The sequence below is a fragment of the Onychostruthus taczanowskii genome, unplaced genomic scaffold, assembly GCF_017590055.1.
Source record: "Onychostruthus taczanowskii isolate IOZ18803 unplaced genomic scaffold, ASM1759005v1 scaffold304, whole genome shotgun sequence".
Taxonomy (NCBI): Eukaryota; Metazoa; Chordata; class Aves; order Passeriformes; family Passeridae; genus Onychostruthus; species Onychostruthus taczanowskii.
In genome coordinates this window covers 11063-33592 of record NW_024500395.1, presented here as the reverse complement: position 1 = coordinate 33592, position 22530 = coordinate 11063, and the positions used below count along the sequence as shown (strand labels likewise).

At 52.7% G+C, this 22530-nt stretch overlaps 1 protein-coding gene across 2 annotated transcripts in view; it reads right to left on the bottom strand.

The window, feature by feature from the left end:
- Positions 1–1747: 1747 nt before the first annotated feature.
- The window catches only part of SNX27 (sorting nexin 27), a 21407-nt gene continuing 624 nt past the window's right edge, over positions 1748–22530 (bottom strand). The window contains exons 2-13 of one of the 2 annotated variants that reach the window (XM_041409651.1): positions 18176–18212; positions 15576–15770; positions 14267–14459; positions 12629–12693; positions 11656–11760; positions 10764–10842; positions 9424–9587; positions 8578–8667; positions 7289–7438; positions 6059–6187; positions 5119–5178; positions 1748–3788 (exon numbers count right to left, since the gene is read on the bottom strand). In XM_041409651.1, the coding sequence (XP_041265585.1) occupies positions 3741–3788; positions 5119–5178; positions 6059–6187; positions 7289–7438; positions 8578–8667; positions 9424–9587; positions 10764–10842; positions 11656–11760; positions 12629–12693; positions 14267–14459; positions 15576–15770; positions 18176–18212 (1315 nt within the window). In that variant the 3' untranslated portion in view covers positions 1748–3740. Of the gene's footprint in view, positions 3789–5118; positions 5179–6058; positions 6188–7288; positions 7439–8577; positions 8668–9423; positions 9588–10763; positions 10843–11655; positions 11761–12628; positions 12694–14266; positions 14460–15575; positions 15808–18175; positions 18213–22530 lie in introns of both variants that reach the window. The other variant, XM_041409650.1, reaches the window with a different exon arrangement.

Here is a 22530-nt window from a genome sequence, read left to right as displayed (position 1 = left end):
CCCCAAACTGGGACAGTGACCCCAAACTGGGCCAGTGCCCCCAAACCAGTGCCCCCAGCCCCCCCAAACTGGGACAGTGACCCCAAACTGGGCCAGTGCCCCCAAACCAGTGCCCCCAGCCCCCCCAAACTGGGACAGTGACCCCAAACTGGGCCAGTGCCCCCAAACCAGTGCCCCCAGCCCCCCCAAACTGGGACAGTGACCCCAAACTGGGCCAGTGCCCCCAAACCAGTGCCCCCAGCCCCCCCAAACTGGGACAGTGACCCCAAACTGGGCCAGTGCCCCCAAACCAGTGCCCCCAGCCCCCCCAAACTGGGACAGTGACCCCAAACTGGGCCAGTGCCCCCAAACCAGTGCCCCCAGCCCCCCCAAACTGGGACAGTGACCCCAAACTGGGCCAGTGCCCCCAAACCAGTGCCCCCAGCCCCCCCAAACTGGGACAGTGACCCCAAACTGGGCCAGTGCCCCCAAACCAGTGCCCCCAGCCCCCCCAAACTGGGACAGTGACCCCAAACTGGGCCAGTGCCCCCAAACCAGTGCCCCCAGCCCCCCCAAACTGGGACAGTGACCCCAAACTGGGCCAGTGCCCCCAAACCAGTGCCCCCAGCCCCCCCAAACTGGGACAGTGACCCCAAACTGGGCCAGTGCCCCCAAACCAGTGCCCCCAGCCCCCCCAAACTGGGACAGTGACCCCAAACTGGGCCAGTGCCCCCAAACCAGTGCCCCCAGCCCCCCCAAACTGGGACAGTGACCCCAAACTGGGCCAGTGCCCCCAAACCAGTGCCCCCAGCCCCCCCAAACTGGGACAGTGACCCCAAACTGGGCCAGTGCCCCCAAACCAGTGCCCCCAGCCCCCCCAAACTGGGACAGTGACCCCAAACTGGGCCAGTGCCCCCAAACCAGTGCCCCCAGCCCCCCCAAACTGGGACAGTGACCCCAAACTGGGCCAGTGCCCCCAAACCAGTGCCCCCAGCCCCCCCAAACTGGGACAGTGACCCCAAACTGGGCCAGTGCCCCCAAACCAGTGCCCCCAGCCCCCCCAAACTGGGACAGTGACCCCAAACTGGGCCAGTGCCCCCAAACCAGTGCCCCCAGCCCCCCCAAACTGGGACAGTGACCCCAAACTGGGCCAGTGCCCCCAAACCAGTGCCCCCAGCCCCCCCAAACTGGGACAGTGACCCCAAACTGGGCCAGTGCCCCCAAACCAGTGCCCCCAGCCCCCCCAAACTGGGACAGTGACCCCAAACTGGGCCAGTGCCCCCAAACCAGTGCCCCCAGCCCCCCCAAACTGGGACAGTGACCCCAAACTGGGCCAGTGCCCCCAAACCAGTGCCCCCAGCCCCCCCAAACTGGGACAGTGACCCCAAACTGGGCCAGTGCCCCCAAACCAGTGCCCCCAGCCCCCCCAAACTGGGGGGGGTTTGGGGGGCGTTGGGGGAGGGGCAGTGAAGCCCCCTGGGCTCAAGGCTTTATTTATTTGCTATTTATTGCAGTTCCTTTCAGAATTGACTTTTTTTTCTCTCTTTTTTTTTTTTCTTTTGGTTTTTCTGTCGAAATAAAAAAAATTAAAAAAAAAAAAAAAGAACAACAACAACAACAAAAAAAAACCAACCCCCAAACCACACCTTAAAAACCCACCAAATTCCCAAAATCCAGAAGTTTGAAACCATCCCCTGGATTCTCCTGGATTTTGGGGGGGACAAAGGAACCCCCCCAGGGGAAGGAGCACGGCCACGGCCCTCCGGAATTTCCTCAATAAATCAATTTATTTAAAAGAATATGTTACAATTAATTACACTAAAGGGGCTTTTCCCGACCGGGAACCCGAGGAATGGGAGCAGCTGGAAGAGGGAAAATGGGACAAGGAGGGGGCAAGGTTTTGTTTTTATATTTTTTTTGACCAATTTCTCCCTTTTTTGGGTTATTTTCTTTTTTGATAAAAAAAAATCCCCAGGAAGATGGTTCAGTTCTCCTTGATCCGTTGGGGTTTGGGGCTAGCAGGAAAATCGGGATGAAAATTAAAGTTTTTTTCCTGGGATTTTACCCAATTTGGGGGCGCTGAAGGAGATTTTAGGGGGGGATCCCAAACCTCTCCCAGTTTCCCTCCCCCATTCCTGGGTTTTCCACGGCTCGGGGCTCCCGAGGACAACGGAAATCCAATTAATTACAGGGATCCAATTAATGGAATTAATTCCCGGCTCTCGGCTGCTCCAGAGCCGAGGATTTGGGATTTCCCCCCCCCCCAAAAAAAAAAATCTCCCCCATCCTGGCTCCAGGGGGAGGAGTGGGGAAAACCCCTTCCCAAAAAGGGAATTTTGGGGGAAATCCCACTTTGGAGCAATTCTGGCACATTCCAGAGGTGGGGAATGAGGCCAGGATGCTCCTGCTGGGTTTGGTTCCCAAATATTCCCAAATCCACCCCAAACCCTGGCAGAACCAGCTCCAGGCCAGCCCAAAACCAGGCAAAAAAAAAAAAAAAGGCTTTTCCAGGTGATTTTTTTCCTCCCAAAACATGGAAAAATCCCACTCAAAACCAGGGAAAAATGGCTTTTCCTTAATTTTTCCTCCTGGGAATTGCTGAGCTGCCAGATCCACAGAAAAATCCTGCTCAAAACCAAGGAAAAATGGCTTTTCCACCTTATTTTTCCTCCCAAAACATGGGAAAGACCCACTCCAAATTAGGGAAAATATCTTCCAGAGTGTTTTTCCCTCTGGCAGCTGCTCATCCACCCAAGACATGGAAAATTCCTGCTCCAAACCAGGGAAAAAAAGGCTTTTCCAGCTCATTTTTCCCTCCTGGGAACATCCCAGCCACTGGATCTGTGGAAAAATCCTGTTCAAAACCAGGGAAAATGAGTTTTCCACCTTATTTTTCCTCCAGAACTATGGAAAAATCCTGTTCAAAACCAGGGAAAATGTTTTTTCCAGGTTATTTTTCCTGCTTGGACACCCAGGTCATGGATAAAAAGTGCTCAAAAATAGGGGAAAATGGCTTTTTCAGGTGATTTTTCCCTCCTGGGAGCTGCCCAGCCACTGGATCCATGGAAAATCCCACTTAAAAATAGGGAAAATTGGCTTTTCCAGGTTATTTTTCCTCCTGGGAGCTGCTCATCCCCATCCAGGGGCAGCCTTGGGATCCTGGAATCTCCCAGATCCCATCCCAAGGAGCCAGGCACACCCAAATCCCTGGGAAAACACCCCAAAAAGCAGGAATGCAAATCCATGAGCTGGATCCTTGTGCCAGGAGAGGCATTTCCTTGGAATTTGACTCCTTTTGGATGTTTTTTCCTGGTTTTATTTGTAGTGATTAAAAAAAAAACTGATTGGGAGGAGAAACAGGTGGAAAATCCCTTTAAAAAGCTGCTGCCACCTCGTGGGATTTTAAAGGAATTATTCCCATGGATGCCCAGGCAGGAATGGAACATTCCCAGAGCTTTTTCCTGCTTTCCCCCCGTTTATTTTTCCACATCTGACCCAGCAGAAACAACAACTTCTTAATTCCAGTTGTTTTAAAAAAAAAAAAAATCCAAAAATCCCAAAATTCCCAGCCTGGAGCTGGATCTGAGTGGGAAAAAGGAGCCCCCTCAGGTGGCTTTTCCCAGGTTTTTTTGTGTTTTTTTCCTCTGGAATTCCATAAAGATGACGGGCACGAATGGATTTGGAATTAATGAGATTTAGTTTGGGGGAGGGGCTTTAATACAATAACGGATTTTTGGGGATTCCTGGAAAAGCTCCCGGGGTTAAGTGGCCACGTCCCTTTGCTGTGACCTGACCAGCTGGAAAAGGTTCTGGAAAAGAAGGAAAGGGACAAGGTGAAGGTGGCAGAAGCCCAGGATTCCCTCTGGGAAAATGGGATTGAGGAGAGGCTGGGAGTGGCTCAGATCCCAGCTGGGGCTTCCACACAGCTCAGAGTCCTGATCCCAATCCCAATTCCAAATCCAGTTTAAATTCCAATGCCAATCCCACTTCAAAATCCAATTTAAATTCCAATGCCAATGCCAATCCCAGTTCAAATCCCAATCCTAATGCCAATTCCAATTCCAAATCCAATTTAAATTCCAATGCCAATGCCAGTTCAAATCCCAATCCTAATGCCAATGCCAATTCCAATTCCAATTTAAATTCCAATGCCAATCCCAATTCAAATCCCAATCCTAATGCCAATGCCAATTCCAATTCCAATTCCAATTTAAATTCCAATGCCAATCCCAATGCCAATTCCAATTCCAAATCCTATTTAAATTCCAAATCCAATCCCAATTCTAATTCCAATGCCAATCCAAATTTAAATCCCAATGCCAATCCAAATTTAAATTCCAAGTCCGATCCCAATTCTAATTCCAATTCCAATGCCAATGCCAATCCCAATTTAAATTTAAATTCCAATGCCAACCCCAATCTCAATTCCAATGCCAATCCAAATTTAAATTCCAAGTCCAATCCCAATTCTAATTTCAACTCCAATCCCAATCCCAATGTCAATCCCAATTTAAATTTCAAATCCAATCCCAATTCTAATTTCAATTCCAATTCCAATGCCAATCCAAATTTAAATTCCAAGTCCCAATCCCAATTCTAATTTCAATTCCAATTCCAATGCCAATGCCAATCCCAATTTAAATTTAAATTCCAATGCCAACCCCAATCTCAATTCCAATGCCAATCCAAATTTAAATTCAAAATCCAATCCCGATTCTAATCTCAATTCCAATTCCAGTTCCAATCCCAATCCCAATTTCAATCCCAATCCAAATCCCACCTCCAGGAGCCTTTTCCCAGATTTATCCTGGCCATTCCCAGCTCCTAAAGGTTTTTCCCAGATTTATCCTGGCCATTCCCAGCTCCCCAAGGTTTTTCCCAGATTTATCCTGGCCATTCCCAGCTCCCAAAGGTTTTTCCCAGATTTATCCCAGGTCATTCCCATCCCCAGGAACTTTTTCCCAACACCTGCAGCTCCTTTTTCCAGCTGCTCCATGAAACCTTCCCCACTTCCAGAGCTCTTCCTCTGCTTTTCCCCATCCTGGGATTATCCAGTCATTCCCTGTGGGAATTATGGACCAGGAGAAGTATTTCCCACCTGAGAGCCACCTGGGAAAGGGAAAAGTTTGGAATTCTCACCTCCTTCCTCCACTTGAGCTCGCAGAACACTCGCTCGAAGCACTCGTGCATGTAATTGAACTGCCAGGGAAAACCAGGAATCAGGGAAAATCCAGGGAAAAGCCAGGAGATCCAGGGGGAGGGAGGAGATCCAGAGGGGAGCTGGGAGTTCTCGCAGGAGCCAGGAGCTCCAGGGAGGAACCAGGAGCTCCAGACTGGGGCCAGGAATTCCAGGGAAAAGCCAGGAGCTCCTGGTTCTCGTTTGGAACTTCTGGATCCAACAGCTCCAGGGAGGAACCAGGAGCTCCAGGTAGGAATCAGGAATTCCAAACAGGATCCAGCAGCTCCAGAGGGGTTCCAGAGAGGAACCAGGTGGTCCCAGGAGCTCCAGAGAAGGATCAGCCTCTCTGGGATCAGCATCTCCTTCCCCCCTTTTCCAGCTCTCCCTGTGCCTCGCACTCCCCCAGCCCCTGTTCCCGAGGGAATTCCAGGAGAGGTTTGAGGGAATTCTGGGTGGGGTTTGAGGGAATTCCAGGCAGGATTTGAAGGAATTCTGGGTGGGGTTTGAGGGAATTCTGGGCAGGACTAGGATACTCACACATCCTCTTCCTAAGGGAGTTCTGAGTAGGATTTAAGGGAATTCCAGGCAGGATTTGAGGGAATTCCGGACAGGATTTGAGGGAAATCTGGGTAGGACTGGGACACTCCCACACCCCATTCCCAAGGCTGGGTGGGATTTGAGGGAATTCCAGACAGGACTGGGACATTCATGATCCCGGGTGGGATTTATGGGAATATCTGGTGGGATTTCTGGGTGGGGCCTGAGGGTATTCTGGGCGGGGTTTGAGGGAATCCTGGGAGGGCCTGGGATCCAGACAGGGACACTCAGGATGCCATTCCCAAGGGAATCCCGGGTACAGATTGAGGGCATTCCAGGCAGGACTGGGGCAGGGACACTCACGTAGGGGGTGAAGATCTTGACCCAGCGCGGTTTCTTCTCGGCGCGCGCGTACTCGAAGCAGAAGGCCATGCCCTCCTCGTCCGTGTCCCAGCGCTGCATCTCCTCCCACTCGAAGGCAATCACCTGGTTCTGCAGAATTCCCAAAGCCAGCTGAGCCAGGATCCCGGGCAGGGGAGCCCTTGGGATCAGGGTGGTTCAGGGGGTGAGGGAACAGGAGGATTTGTCTCAGGTTTAGCACAGGGAGGATTCCCGGAGTTCTCCCCCAAATCCCAGCAGGGAGCTCGGGGAGATCCCAGGGATTTGCAAATCCAAAGGTGCGAGGTCAGCGATGATCCCAGGGTAAATTCCAGGGAATTGGGATGATCCCAGGGATTTGGGGACAGGAGGCAGGGGCAAATCAGGTGGGAGGTTGGGGATGATCCCAGGGATATCAGGATGATCCTCAGGGATTTAGGAACACAGACCAGGTGCAAACCAGGGTCAGGGGTAATCCCAGGGGTGCCAGGGATGATCCCAGCACAACCTCCAGGGATTTGGGAACACAGCCCAAGCGTAAATCAAGGTAGGAGACCAAGGATGATCCCAGGGATTTGGGAGTGACCCCAGGGATTTGGGAACACAGTGACAGCACAAATCAAGGTGTGATCCCAGAGATTTGGGAACACAGTCAGGGTGTAAAACCCAGGGTGTGAGCACGGGGACAATTCCGTGAGCTGGGATGAGCCCAGGGATTTGGGAACACAGTCAGGGTGTAAAACTCAGGCTGTGAGGCTGCACTCAGGATGCCATTCCCAAGGGAATCCCGGGTACAGAAAACCCAGAGCATGAGCTCGGGGACAATCCCAGGGCTTTGGGAACACAGTCAGGGGGTAAAACTCAGGCTGTGAGGCTGGGGACAAGCCCAGGGATTTGGGGTGACCCCAGGGATTTGGGAACATGGTGATGGTTTAAAACCCAGAGCATGAGCTCGGGGACAATCCCAGGGATTTGGGAACTGAGTGATGGTGTAAAACCAAGGTGTGAGGCTGGGGACAATCCCAGGGATTTGGGAACACAGTGATGGTGTAAAACCAAGGTGTGAGGCTGGGGACAATCCCAGGGATTTGGGAACACGGTGATGGTGTAAAACCAAGGTGTGAGGCTGGGGACAATCCCAGGGATTTGGGGTGACCCCAGGGATCGGGGAGGGCACAGAGGCAGGGCTGTGGGGCTGGGGATGGCAGGGAATACCTCGAGCTGGCCCTCCTCGGTGCAGGCGTGCAGTTTGAAGTGGCGGATGCTGATGGCTGAGATGACGTGGCCCTTGCGCCGCGAGTCACACGAGCAGTGCGGGAAGGTGATCTCGTTGTAGCCCTCGCACGTCCGCAGCATGTTCAGGTACTGCGGGAACAGCCCGGTCACCGGGGCCCCAGGCAGGCACCGGGGTGCCAGGGAATGCACCAGGATCCCAGGGAGGCACCAGGATGCCAGGGAGTCACCGGGACTCCAGGGAGTCACCAGGATCCCAGGGAGGCACTGGGATGCCAGGGAATGCACCAGGATCCCAGGGAGGCACTGGGATGCCAGGGAGGCACCGGGATGGCAGGGAGGCACTGGGATGCCAGGGAATGCACCAGGATCCCAGGGAGGCACGGGGATGCCAGGGAATGCACCAGGATGGGAGGGAGGCACCAGGATCCCAGGGAGGCACTGGGATGCCAGGGAGGCACCGGGATGGCAGGGAGGCACTGGGATGCCAGGGAATGCACCAGGATCCCAGGGAGGCACTGGGATGCCAGGGAGGCACCGGGATGGCAGGGAGGCACTGGGATGCCAGGGAATGCACCAGGATGGCAGGGAGGCACGGGGATGCCAGGGAATGCACCAGGATGGCAGGGAATGCACCAGGATGGCAGGGAGGCACCAGGATCCCAGGGAGGCACTGGGATGCCAGGGAATGCACCAGGATCCCAGGGAGGCACGGGGATGCCAGGGAATGCACCAGGATGGGAGGGAGGCACCAGGATCCCAGGGAGGCACCGGGATGTCAGGGAATGCACCAGGATGGCAGGGAGGCACCGGGACCCCAGGGAGTCATCGGGATCCCAGGGAATGCACTGAGACCCCAGGGGTTCACTGGGATGCCAGGGAATGCACTGGGATCCCGGGGGTTCACTGGGATCTCAGGGAATTCACCAGGATTCCATGGGTTCACTGGGATGCCAGGGAATGCACTGGGATCCCGGGGGTTCACCAGGATTCCAGGGAGTCACCGGCACCCCAGGGATTCATCGGGGAATTCACCAGAATCCCAGGGGTTCACTGGGATTCCTGGAGTCCCTGGGATCCCAGGGAATTCAATGGGATCCACCAGGGAACTCACCGGGATCCCAGGGGTTCACCAGGATTCCAGGGGTTTACCAGGATTCCAGGGGTTTACCAGGATTCCAGGGAATTTACCAGGATTCCAGGGATACAGATAGGGCAGGGATTCCATGGGACATTCCAGGAGTCCCCAGCATTCCAGGGAATTCACTCACCATGACCATCTTCCTCTGCTCGCAGAGCTTCTGGAGCTGGTAGGATTTCTCCTCGGCTTTGATGTAGCCTTTTTTGACGTCATCAACGGCCTGGGGACGGGAAAAAAATGGGAAAAATCTGGGATTTGGGATGGGAGCAGGAGGAGCCACCTCCTGCTTCACCCTCAGGGGTTACCCCCAGGTCATTCCCACCCCAATCCTTGTATCCCAAAGGACAGCAGGGTTTGGAGCGCTTCTGTGAGTGCCTCAATCCCACAAAACATGGGTGGAATTCCCAAAGTTGGTATCAACCACTGCACCCCATCAGCTCTCCCAACGGGAATAAGCATTCCAGAGGAATTCCAGGCAGGAATTCCCTGGGGGACCTTAAGGTGGCCGGAGAACCTTGGGGTGCCTCAATCCCATAAAAACAACCAAAACCCCATCCCTCCTTGGGATCAACTATGGGACCCAATGACTCCATGAGGAGTTCACCCCACCTGAAATGGCATTCCAGAGGAATTCCAGGTGGGAATTCCTTGGGGGACCTTGGGTTGGCCCAAGAACCTTGGAGTGCCTCAATCACACAAAAACAACCAAAACCCCATCCCTCCTTGGGATCAACTATGGGACCCAATGACTCCATGAGGAGTTTACCCCACCCAAAGGGGCATTCCAGAGGAATTCCAGGTGGGAATTCCTTGGGGGACCTTGGGTTGGCCCAAGAACCTTGGAGTGCCTCAATCACACAAAAACAACCAAAACCCCATCCCACCTTGGGATCAGCTATGGGACCCAATGACTCCATGAGGAGTTTACCCCACCCAAAGGGGCATTCCAGAGGAATTCCAGGTGGGAATTCTGTACCTGGTGGAAGAAGTAGGCGACGGCCAGGTCGTTGTCGTTGAGCAGCGCCTCCTCCTCGGTGGTGAAGAGCCACTTGCGTAGGGTCAGGCACGTCCCCGGCACGGCCGAGGTGTAATTCTGCACGTAGAGCTTGTGGGGGAACTCGTTGGGAGCCAGCTTCCGCACTGGGAACGGCCCGGGAGATCCCGGAGAGGCCGCGGAATGTCGGGGTCAGGGCGTGGGGAGGACAGGGGTTCCAGGAGAGCCAAAAAAATCGGCGTTAAAATGGGGTTTTTCCACCAAAAATGATCCCAAATCCTTCCAGAGTGACCCCAAATCCTTCCAGAACGACCCCAAATCCTTCCAGAGTCTGGGAACGGCCCGGGAGATCCCGGAGAGGCCGCGGAATGTCGGGGTCAGGGCGTGGGGAGGACAGGGGTTCCAGGAGAGCCAAAAAAATCGGCGTTAAAATGGGGTTTTTCCACCAAAAAATGATCCCAAATCCTTCCAGAGTGACCCCAAATCCTTCCAGAATGACCCCATATCCTTCCAGGGATCCCAAATTTTTCCAGAATGACCTCAAATCCTTCAAGAATGACCCCAAATCCTTCAGAATGGTCCCAAAATCTTTCTGAATTACCCCCCTTCCCTTCCAGAACGATCCCAAATCCCTCCAAAACCCCTGGAATCTGGAGGAATATCCCAAAAATCCCAGGTGTGGTCCTGCATGTAGAGCTTGTGGGGGGACTTGTTGAGAGCCAACTTCTGCACTGGGAAAACCTGGGAAATCAGGGAAACATTCCCTCAAACTGTGCCAGGGGAGGTCCAGGTTGGACATTCAGGAATATTTCCCCACGGAAAAGGTGATCAGGTCTTGGAAGGGGATGCTCAGGGCAGGGTGGAGCCACCATTCCTGGGAATTATCCCAAAAACTCCTGGAAGTGGCACCTGGGGGATGGGATTTGGTGGGATTGGCCTCAATCTCAGGGGGCTTTTCCAGCCAGGATGATTCCCCATCCCTGGGAATGCCCAATTCCAGCTTGGATCAACCTGGGACAGTGGAAGGCCCCAAGATCCCAAGGATCTTTAAGGATCTTTCCCATTCCAAACCATTCCAGGATTCCCTGTCCTGCTTTAATGAGATTTTAGGGATAAATCCTTCCCTATCCCAGCTTATTCCATGGATTCCCCATCCCTGGAATCATCCAAAACCAGGTTGGAGCAGCCTGGGATGGTGGGAGCCATCCCTGCCCCATGAATTCCACATTCCCACCCTAAGCACCTGCAGATCCCTCCATTCCCCTTTTTTCCCCGGCTTTTTACATTTTTTTTCCCTAAATCCCACGGAATTCCGGGCTCACCGAAGGAGTGGTTGATGACCTCGAAGAGGGCGAAGTAGTTGGCGGTGATGCTGTCCATGCCCACCTTGGCAGCCACCGCCTGGAAAACGCCGGGAAAACGGGATCAGCGCCAGCCGGGCGTTCCCGGGAATTCCCTGACCACGGAAAACCCGGTTGGAACCCTGCCAGCACAACCAGGCCAGCTTTGCATTCCCGTTTTGCTCCCAGATTCCTGGGGATGTTGAGGTTGTGGGGTCTCCACAATTCCAGCCTGGATTCCCCAGGGAAAAGGAGTGGGAAATTCCCATCTGGGATCATTCCAAAACTCAGTGTGGAATTCCATGGGCTGTGTCCTGAAGACACCCAAATCTTGTTTATCCCTGGGATTCTGGAATTCCTACTCTTTTTCAGAAGTATTTTCATCTCCTTTTTCCAAAGTGTTTTTTAATTCCCCATAATCCTTGGATCCCGTGGATCCCAGTCCTCAAAAAATGGGAAAATTCAGGTGTGGAAAAGGAAAATTCAGGTGGAAAAAGAGGAAATTCCAGGTGGGAAAAAAGAAAATCAAGTCGAGGGAATGTTAATTCCAGGTGGGAAGGGCAATTCCAGGTGGGAAAAGTGGAAATTCCAGGAGGGAAAAAGGAAAATCGAGCAGAGAGAATGGAAATTCCAGGTGGGAAGGGCAGTTCCAGGTGGGAAAGAGGAAAATCCAGGTGGGGAAAGGAAAACTGAGGTGAGAAGATGAAAGTTCCAGTTGGGAAAGGCAGAAAACCCAGGTGGGAAAGGAAAATTGAGGTGAGGGGAAGGAAATTCCACGTGGGAAAGAGGAAAATCCAGGTGAGGGTGGGGAAACTGAGTTGAGAGGATGGAAATTCCCAGTGGGAAGGGCAATTCCAGGTGGGAATGGGCTCACCTGGTACACCTGGTCCGTGGTGCTGTTCTTCTTCACCCTCACCGTCACCGTGGTGACGTCCGGGAGCGCCACCCGCAGCTCCACGTCGGAGACGCCGTTGTAATTCTGGGAAAAAGGGAAGGGAAAATCCCCAAAAAAATCAGGAAATCACAGTTTTCCAGTTATTTGTGATCCCTAAAAATCCCCAGTGGGAATTCAGCGTGGGAGGAGGGATGGGGTTGGATTCTTCCCCTGAGGGAATGGCCGGGGAGCTCCAGGTGGGGTATTTGGGAAAACTTTCCCATGGAATTCCTTCATCCCTTCGTGGTCAGCGCTGCTCCGGGCACTGTGGAATTGCCATCCTGGGAATTGTCCCAGACTGGGGCTTTGGGACCAATTCACCCTCTGGAATTCCTGCTCATTCCCGGCGTGTTCCCTGGATCCTGAAGGATTGTGGGGTTTGGAGGAATTCTGCGAGCTTGGGGTGTCTCAATCCCACAAAAAATGGGCAGAATTGTCCCCAAAACCCATGGATGTGGCACCTGGGGACCGGGATCAGGGGTGGCCTTGGGGACAGTGGGACCTGAGCAGCTCCGAGGGCTTTTCCATGATTCCATGGAAGATTTTTTTTCCCTACGGAATTCAGCTGGACCAAGCCTCAATCCCACCTAAAATGGCTGGAATTGTCCCCAAACCCTATGGATGTGGCACTTGGGGACAGGGACCAGGGCTGGCCTTGGGGACAGTTGGACCTAAGGAGCTCTGAGGGCTTTTCCATGATTCCATGGAAGGTTGTTTCCCCATGGAATTCTGTTGAACCAAGCCTTAATCCCACCTAAAATGGCTGGAATTGTCCCCAAACCTTATGGATGTGGCACTTGGGGACAGGGATCAGGAGTGGCCTTGGGGACAGTTGGACAGGAGGGGTTTCCCCACCTTGGCGATTCCATGGAAGGGTTTTTTCCATGGAATTCTGCGGGATGATGTCACCCACCTCGTCCGACTCCGACAGGAATTCCTGCATGATGTCGCTCTCGCCGATGACCCGGATGGAGCACACTGCAGGACACACGGAACGTCACACGGAATGTCACCAGGACCCGGGAATGTCCCCTCCAGGGGCATCCCAGCAACCCTTTCTCATCATCCCGACTCATCCTGAAGGGAATTCCTGCACCTGGGTCACCTCCTGTCCCCAGTGTCACTGTTAACCCCATGTTCTCCATGTCCTGGTGTCCCTCATGGATCCAGAACCTCTCCAAGGTGGATCCACCCCAAAATCCCACCCAACCACTCCAAACCCACAAATGGATCAGGAATACTCCCCAGGAATGCCAGTGAGGGGTTTGCGATGAGGGGTTTTGGGATGAGGAAGGATTTGGGATAAGGGTTTCTGGGATGAGGAGGGATTTTAGCGTGAGGGTTTTTGGGATGAAGGATTGGGGTGAGGAGGGATTTTGGGATGAGGGATTGAGGTGAGAAGGGGTTTTGGGATGAGGAGAGATTTTGAGGTGAGAAGGTTTGGGATGAGGGATCTGGGTGAGGGATTTTGGTCTGAGGATGGATTTAGGGACAAGAAGGGATTTTGGGGTGCGGATTGGTCTGAGGATGGATTTAGGGATGAGGAGGGATTTTGGGGTGCGGGATTGGTCTGAGGACGGATTTAGGGATGAGGAGGGATTTTGGGGTGTGGGATTGGGGTGAGGATGGATTTCGGGCCAAGAAGGGATTTTGAGATGAGGGATTTTTGGCTGAGGAGGGATTTTGGGATGAGGAGGGATTTTGGGGTGCGGGATTGGGGTGAGGATGGATTTCGGGCCAAGAAGGGATTTTGAGATGAGGGATTTTTGGCTGAGGAGGGATTTTGGGATGAGGAGGGATTTTGGGATGTGGGATCAGTCTGAGGATGGATTTAGGGACAAGGAGTGATTTTGGGGTACAGGATTGGGCTCAGGAGGTATTTCGGGACAAGGAGGGATTTTGGGGTGCGGGATTGGTCTGAGGATGGATTTAGGGACAAGGAGGGATTTTGGGGTACAGGACTGGGGTCAGGAGGTATTTCGGGACAAGGAGGGATTTTGGGGTGCGGGATTGGTCTGAGGATGGATTTAGGGACAAGGAGGGATTTTGGGGTACAGGACTGGGGTCAGGAGGTATTTCGGGACAAGGAGGGATTTTGGGGTGCGGGATTGGTCTGAGGATGGATTTAGGGACAAGGAGGGATTTTGGGGTGCGGGATTGGTCTGAGGATGGATTTAGGGACAAGGAGGGATTTTGGGGTGCGGGATTGGTCTGAGGATGGATTTAGGGACGAGGAGGGATTTTGGGGTGCGGGATTGGTCTGAGGATGGATTTAGGGACAAGGAGGGATTTTGGGGTGCGGGATTGGTCTGAGGATGGATTTAGGGACAAGGAGGGATTTTGGGGTGCGGGATTGGTCTGAGGATGGATTTAGGGACAAGGAGGGATTTTGGGGTGCGGGATTGGTCTGAGGATGGATTTAGGGACAAGGAGGGATTTTGGGGTGCGGGATTGGTCTGAGGATGGATTTAGGGACAAGGAGGGATTTTGGGGTGCGGGATTGGTCTGAGGCTGGATTTAGGGACGAGGAAGGATCCTGGGAGCAGCGCACCCTTCTCCAGGTACTCCTCCAGGCCCCTCCTGCGGGCGTCCAGCTGCTGCTCGGACAGCGAGAACGGCCACTTGCCCGGCAGGCGCGGGAAGGTGAAGTTGGCGAATTCCCGCTTCAGGTTCTGGTGCAGGATGGCGAATTCCCGGTAGCGCTTGGAGCACAGCTGCCGCCCGGCCATGTAAACGTTGTACACCTGGGGAGAGAGCCCCCAGGATTCCCAAATGTTCCCCAATGTTCCCCACAGCTCGCTGTGCTCGCCCTCCGGGAGCGAGGGGTTTGGGGAAAGAGGAGGGGAATGTGCTGAGCCTGGAGATGGGGGGTGTCCCTGCTGATCCCGGAATTCCAGGGCCTCAGGAATCCCAAATCTTGGGATTCAGGGTCATGGATACTTCCCACGAGACACTGAGAGGTCCCAGACTCCCCATTTTCCACGCAAAGGCAAAAATCTTGGGATTTAAGTTCCTGGCTCCTTCCCATGGAATGCAGGGAGATCCCAAACTCCCCATGTTTCATCCACAGCCCCAAAACTTGGGATTCGGGATCATGGATGCTTCTCATGAGATACTGAGAGATCCCAAACTCTTCATGTTGCATCCAAAGCCCCAAATTTTGGGATTTTAGGCCAAATCCCACTCTGGAATTTCACCATTCCTATATTCCAATGTATTCCAATAGTCCCGTATTCCTACGTTCAACATTGTAATATTACTATATCATAACAGTCCTGTATCCCTATATTTCAATATTCCTATATTTCAATAATCCTATGTTTCACTATTCCTAAATTTCAATACTCCAACAGCCCTGTTTCCCTAAATTCCAATATTCCTAAATTTCAGCATTCCTGTATTCCAATATCAAACAGCCCTGTATTCCTACATTTCAACACTGCTAAATTTCAGCATTCCTTTATTCCACTGTTCCTGCATTCTAATATTCCAACAATCCTACGTTCCTACATTTCAACATTGCTAAATTTCAGCATTCCTTTATTCCACTGTTCCTGCATTCTAATATTCCAACAATCCTACGTTCCTACATTTCAACATTGCTAAATTTCAGCATTCCTTTATTCCACTGTTCCTGCATTCTAATATTCCAACAATCCTACGTTCCTACATTTCAACATTGCTAAATTTCAGCATTCCAATAGTCCAACATTCCTATATCATAACATTCCTATATTCCAACATTCCTATACTTCAACAATCCTACATTTCAACCCCGCTACTCAGCGTGAACAACCCCCCTACCCCAAACCCCAAACCCACAGATCTCCCCGCCATTCCCAGGGGGATAAAAGCCTCACCACGAACTTCTCCCCGCTCTGCTCCACGTGTTTGTAGGTGGGGATGGAGATGGGCACCGCCTGCTTCTCGCTGTAGTCGTAGAAGGGCGGCCCCAGCGGCTCCTCGGGCGGCTCCAGGCTCTCGGCCTCGTGCGGCGGCACCGACAGCACCGTCAGCACCAGCTCCTTCTCGCCGGCGCGGATCAGATCCACCACCTGCTTGTGCGTGGCCCCTTCCACGTTCCCCCCGTTCCTACAGGGAAAAATATCCCAAATTCCCATTGAATTCCCATGGAGCAGATCCACCACCTGCTTGTGCGTGGCCCCTTCCACGTTCCCCCCGTTCCTACAGGGAAAAATATCCCAAATTCCCATTGAATTCCCATGGAGCAGATCCACCACCTGCTTGTGCGTGGCCCCTTCCACGTTCCCCCCGTTCCTACAGGGAAAAATATCCCAAATTCCCATTGAATTCCCATGGAGCAGATCCACCACCTGCTTGTGCGTGGCCCCTTCCACGTTCCCCCCGTTCCTACAGGGAAAAATATCCCAAATTCCCATTGAATTCCCATGGAGCAGATCCACCACCTGCTTGTGCGTGGCCCCTTCCACGTTCCCCCCGTTCCTACAGGGAAAAATATCCCAAATTCCCATTGAATTCCCATGGAGCAGATCCACCACCTGCTTGTGCGTGGCCCCTTCCACGTTCCCCCCGTTCCTACAGGGAAAAATATCCCAAATTCCCATTGAATTCCCATGGAGCAGATCCACCACCTGCTTGTGCGTGGCCCCTTCCACGTTCCCCCCGTTCCTACAGGGAAAAATATCCCAAATTCCCATTGAATTCCCATGGAGCAGATCCACCACCTGCTTGTGCGTGGCCCCTTCCACGTTCCCCCCGTTCCTACAGGGAAAAATATCCCAAATTCCCATTGAATTCCCATGGAGCAGATCCACCACCTGCTTGTGCGTGGCCCCTTCCACGTTCCCCCCGTTCCTACAGGGAAAAATATCCCAAATTCCCATTGAATTCCCATGGAGCAGATCCACCACCTGCTTGTGCGTGGCCCCTTCCACGTTCCCCCCGTTCCTACAGGGAAAAATATCCCAAATTCCCATTGAATTCCCATGGAGCAGATCCACCACCTGCTTGTGCGTGGCCCCTTCCACGTTCCCCCCGTTCCTACAGGGAAAAATATCCCAAATTCCCATTGAATTCCCATGGAGCAGATCCACCACCTGCTTGTGCGTGGCCCCTTCCACGTTCCCCCCGTTCCTACAGGGAAAAATATCCCAAATTCCCATTGAATTCCCATGGAGCAGATCCACCACCTGCTTGTGCGTGGCCCCTTCCACGTTCCCCCCGTTCCTACAGGGAAAAATATCCCAAATTCCCATTGAATTCCCATGGAGCAGATCCACCACCTGCTTGTGCGTGGCCCCTTCCACGTTCCCCCCGTTCCTACAGGGAAAAATATCCCAAATTCCCATTGAATTCCCATGGAGCAGATCCACCACCTGCTTGTGCGTGGCCCCTTCCACGTTCCCCCCGTTCCTACAGGGAAAAATATCCCAAATTCCCATTGAATTCCCATGGAGCAGATCCACCACCTGCTTGTGCGTGGCCCCTTCCACGTTCCCCCCGTTCCTACAGGGAAAAATATCCCAAATTCCCATTGAATTCCCATGGAGCAGATCCACCACCTGCTTGTGCGTGGCCCCTTCCACGTTCCCCCCGTTCCTACAGGGAAAAATATCCCAAATTCCCATTGAATTCCCATGGAGCAGATCCACCACCTGCTTGTGCGTGGCCCCTTCCACGTTCCCCCCGTTCCTACAGGGAAAAATATCCCAAATTCCCATTGAATTCCCATGGAGCAGATCCACCACCTGCTTGTGCGTGGCCCCTTCCACGTTCCCCCCGTTCCTACAGGGAAAAATATCCCAAATTCCCATTGAATTCCCATGGAGCAGATCCACCACCTGCTTGTGCGTGGCCCCTTCCACGTTCCCCCCGTTCCTACAGGGAAAAATATCCCAAATTCCCATTGAATTCCCATGGAGCAGATCCACCACCTGCTTGTGCGTGGCCCCTTCCACGTTCCCCCCGTTCCTACAGGGAAAAATATCCCAAATTCCCATTGAATTCCCATGGAGCAGATCCACCACCTGCTTGTGCGTGGCCCCTTCCACGTTCCCCCCGTTCCTACAGGGAAAAATATCCCAAATTCCCATTGAATTCCCATGGAGCAGATCCACCACCTGCTTGTGCGTGGCCCCTTCCACGTTCCCCCCGTTCCTACAGGGAAAAATATCCCAAATTCCCATTGAATTCCCATGGAGCAGATCCACCACCTGCTTGTGCGTGGCCCCTTCCACGTTCCCCCCGTTCCTACAGGGAAAAATATCCCAAATTCCCATTGAATTCCCATGGAGCAGATCCACCACCTGCTCGTGCATGGCCCCTTCCACATTCACCCTGTTCCCAAAGGGAAAAATATCCCAAATTCCCATGGAGCAGATCCACCACCTGCTTGTGCGTGGCTCCCTCCACGTTCACCCCGTTCCTAAAGGGAACAAATCCCAAATCTCATCGAATTCCCATGGAGCAGATCCACCACCTGCTTGTGCGTGGCTCCCTCCACGTTCACCCCGTTCCTAAAGGGAAAAATATCCCAAATTCCCATGGAGCAGATCCACCACCTGCTTGTGCATGGCTCCCTCCACGTTCACCCCGTTCCTAAAGGGAAAAATATCCCAAATTCCCATTGAATTCCCATGGAGCAGATCCACCACCTGCTTGTGCGTGGCCCCTTCCACATTCACCCTGTTCCTAAAGGGAAAAATATCCCAAATTCCCATGGAGCAGATCCACCACCTGCTTGTGCGTGGCTCCCTCCACGTTCACCCCATTCCTAAAGGGAAAAATATCCCAAATTCCCATGGAGCAGATCCACCACCTGCTTGTGCGTGGCCCCTTCCACGTTCACCCCATTCCTAAAGGGAACAAATCCCAAATTCTCATTGAATTCCCATGGAGCAGATCCACCACCTGCTCGTGCGTGGCTCCCTCCACGTTCACCCCATTCCTAAAGGGAAAAATATCCCAAATTCCCATGGAACTGCTAAAAACATTCCCAAGCCACCCCCAGAGAACATTCCTGACATACCCAAAAACTCCAAGGCCTGGTTCTGGCTTTGCCCAGAAAACATGGATCACATTTTGGGCAACCTGTTTAGGAAAGCTCATCCCAATCTGCTCCCAACTTCCTGGAATCCCACAGAAGCGCTTTAGACCCAAGATATTCCCAAAGCCACTTCCAAAACATTCCTGACATTCCCAAGAGCCCCATAGCTCAGATCTGGCTTTCCCCAAAAAGTCTGGACTGAACCTCGCCCAGGAAAACTCATCCCAATCAATCCCAAACCTTCCAGAATCCCATGGGAACACCCAAGACACAAAACATTCCCAAGCCACCTCAAACATTCCTGATATTTCCAAGAACCCCATGGCACGGATCTGGACTTGCCTGGAAAATCTGGATCACACCAGCTCAGGAAAAGTCATCTCAACCAGCCCCAAACTTCCTGGAAACACTGGAAAATCCCATGGAAATACAGAAAATATTCCCAAGCCACTTCTAGAACGTTCCTGACATTCCCAAGAGCTCCACAGTCCGGATTTGGCTTTGCCCAGAAAACGCGGATCAAACCTGCCCTGGAAAACTCATCCCAAGCAATGCCAAAAATTTCCAAGGCTTTTCCATCCCACAAAATGAAAACTGAGCCCACGGAGAGAGGGACAGTCCAACCTCCTGAGGGAAAAGCCTTTGGCCTCACCCATGAATGTTGGGAAGACGCCGATTCCGGAGGTTATTCCATCAAAACCTGACACCTTCCCAGTGCTGCAGCTGTTCCAGAGGTTTCCCTGCTGCAGGAATGAGTCTGGTAGGATCCAGGATCCCCCAGCCCTGCCCACCCCACCTAAGTCCAGCCATATTCCCACTCAATGTTATGGATAAATCCCTTTTTCCTCCATTCTGTCCTTCCCCAAGCAGCTCTGGAGCTTCTCTTCCCAGTGGATCGGGGATGATCGACATTCCGGGTGCTAATCAAGAGCTCAATTAGCTCCCATTGTCTGACTTGGATGCTCCCAGAGATTCTGGAGCATTCCAAAGCCTTGGGAAGGCACAGGGAGGAGCTGGATGCTGGATCTGGGAGGGAGGGAGGGATGGAAAAAGGACCTGGAGCACCCAGGCAGCGCCTAGAGCATGGGTTGGTGTTGGATGAGGATGGGGAAGAGTGGATTTTTCATGGAAAACATGCTTGAGTGGCTGATATCCAGGTTTTTCCAGGACAGGGATGAGCTGTGGAGTGCCAGAGCCACAGCTGAGTGCCCACATCCCAAATATCCCCCATAAATCCCAGCAGGAATTCCTCAGGAGCAGAACAACCTCCTCGCTCAGGCTCTTCCTCCCCAAAAATTCCCCTCCTCGGGGCCGGTCTGCTGGGAATTCCAGGAGGTGGGAAGGAAATCCTGCATGGAATGAACACCCTGAACATCCCAAATCCACGCAGGCAGCTCCTCCCAGAGCTCCAGGGCCTGGATTTTGGGGAGTTCCCTCTGGAGGAACCGGGATGGCCGGGAGAGCGGATTTCCCGCGCCGATCCCGCTGCTCCCGTGAAAGGAAGGGAAATCAGAGCTATTTTGGGAGTCCTGGGTTATTGTTTCCTCCTCCAGGAATTCCAGGAGTTGGGATTTTCACAGATCCGAGGAAAATGAGGGGGGGTTTCATGCTGCCAGAACAGGGATGGGACTCGGGAATTTTGGGGTGGTTTCTGCAGCAAAAGATGGGAATGCTGGGATATGGGAATTGGGTAATCTTGGAATACAGAAAAAATAGGGATATTGGAATATAGGGACATGGAATTGTGGGAATATTGGTGTACTGGAATGTAGGGAAATAGGAACATAGCAGTGTTGGAATACTGGGATATTGCAACACTGAAATACTGGAATATCAAAATATTGGAATATTGAAACGTAGGAATATTGAAATATTGGAAGGCAGGAATACTAAAACAACTGAAATATAGGAATATTGAAATATTGGAACACAGGTATACTGAAATACTGAATTATAGGAATATTGACATATTGGAACATTGAAATATTGAAATATTGGTGCACAGGAATACTGAAATGTAGGAATATTGAAATATTGGGATGCAAGGCTATTGGAAAATTGGAATACTGGAATATTGAAATATTGGAAAACAGGGCTATTGGGAAATTGAAATATTGGAACACTGGATTATGGAAATACTGGGATCTAGGAATACTGGAATATTGAAATATTGGGATACATAAATAAGAGCCAACGTGGAAGCCCTACAGGACACAGGGACAAATTAAAGCCACATCTGCTTTAATAATGGAAAATAAAGGAAATAAACGAATAAACCAAGAGGAAATTCCCAATCCTTCCACCTCCCATAGGGATCTGGCAGACCTCAAGCAAACCCCCTTCATTAACCATCATTAACCTCAGGGCTTAATTATTTCACACACCATCCTCCAGTCCTCACCTGGCACCAGCCACTGAACCCCAAAATTCCAGCACCAAGCTCCAAACCTCTCCCTCATGCCAAACCCAGCGTTGTAAATGTTCCCCAAACCACTCAAAAATGAGGGAAAATTTCATCCCAGTGCCCACAAAACCCTTTCCCCCTCAGCCTGGGAATGCTGCTCCCCCAGCTGGCACATCCAGGCGCAGAATTCCCCCTGCTCCCAGCGCTTCTCCCGCACGGAAAAATCAAAGGATCGGGAATTTGGGTCAGCTGGGACAGAGCCAAATCCCAGCTGGGATTTCTGCAGGTCCTGACAGCTCCTCACACCCCTTGGACTTCCAGAGCTGGCAGCAAAACATTCCTGCAGCTCGGAAATCCCTGGAATTAATCAGTAATTGGACTTAACCGACCCGGAGCGAAGTGCGACGGTGGGAGGATCCGGAGGGATCCCAGAAAACCAACCCCCCACGCTGGGATTTGAGGGATTTCAGCCCAAAACCAGCTGCAAAGTTTAAGGTTTTTTGGGGTGGAAAGGAAGATGAGTTTCCACACAGCAGGAATGTTCCCATGGGAAGGTGTTTTCTGGGGCAAAGTGACAATTTTGGGTGTGAAAAAGCAGCAGCTGGAGAACACGAATAGGAACGGGAAGGAAGTGTCTCCAGGTTGGAATCCGAGGGGTTTATCCCTAAAAATGCTCCTTTGCCCTCCCCAGGGTGGTCCTCACACTGAACTCTGAGGGGTTTATCCCTAAAAATGCCCCCTGCCCTTCCTGGGAGTCTCTATGTTGAAATCCAAGGGGTTTATCCCTAAAAATTCCCCCCTGACCTCCCCAGGAGGGACCCCATAGTGAAATCCAAGGGTTCACCCTTGAGAGGCTCCCAAAACCCCCAGTGAGGATTGGGGGGCTTAGCCCCCATCTCAGGACCCCCCAAATTCCCCTCAAGGACCGGGGGCTCATGACACCCTCAGCAAGAGACCCTCAGCCCACTCAAGACCCCCCTAAACCTCACCAAGGGATCCTCTGCCCCCTTGGTGCCTCCTCAGGACCCCCCAAATTCCCACCAAGGGCTGGGGGTCTCAACCCCATCTCACAATATCCTCACCAAGGGACCCTTAGACCCCTCAGGACTCCCCCAAAATTCCCACAAAGGGATGGGGGGGTCTCATGTCACCCTCACCAAGGGACCCTCAGGCCCCTCAGAACCCCCAGATCCCTTCCAAGGGCTGGGGGTCTCGCCCCCCCTCATGACACCCTCACCAAGGGACCCTCATCCCCCTCATGACACCCCAAACATCACCAAAGGGCGCTCAATCCCCTCAGGATTCCCCCCAAACCCCCAGAAAGGCCCGGGGGTCTCAGTCCCTCCTCACCCCACGATCCTCAGCCCCCTCACGACCCCCCAAC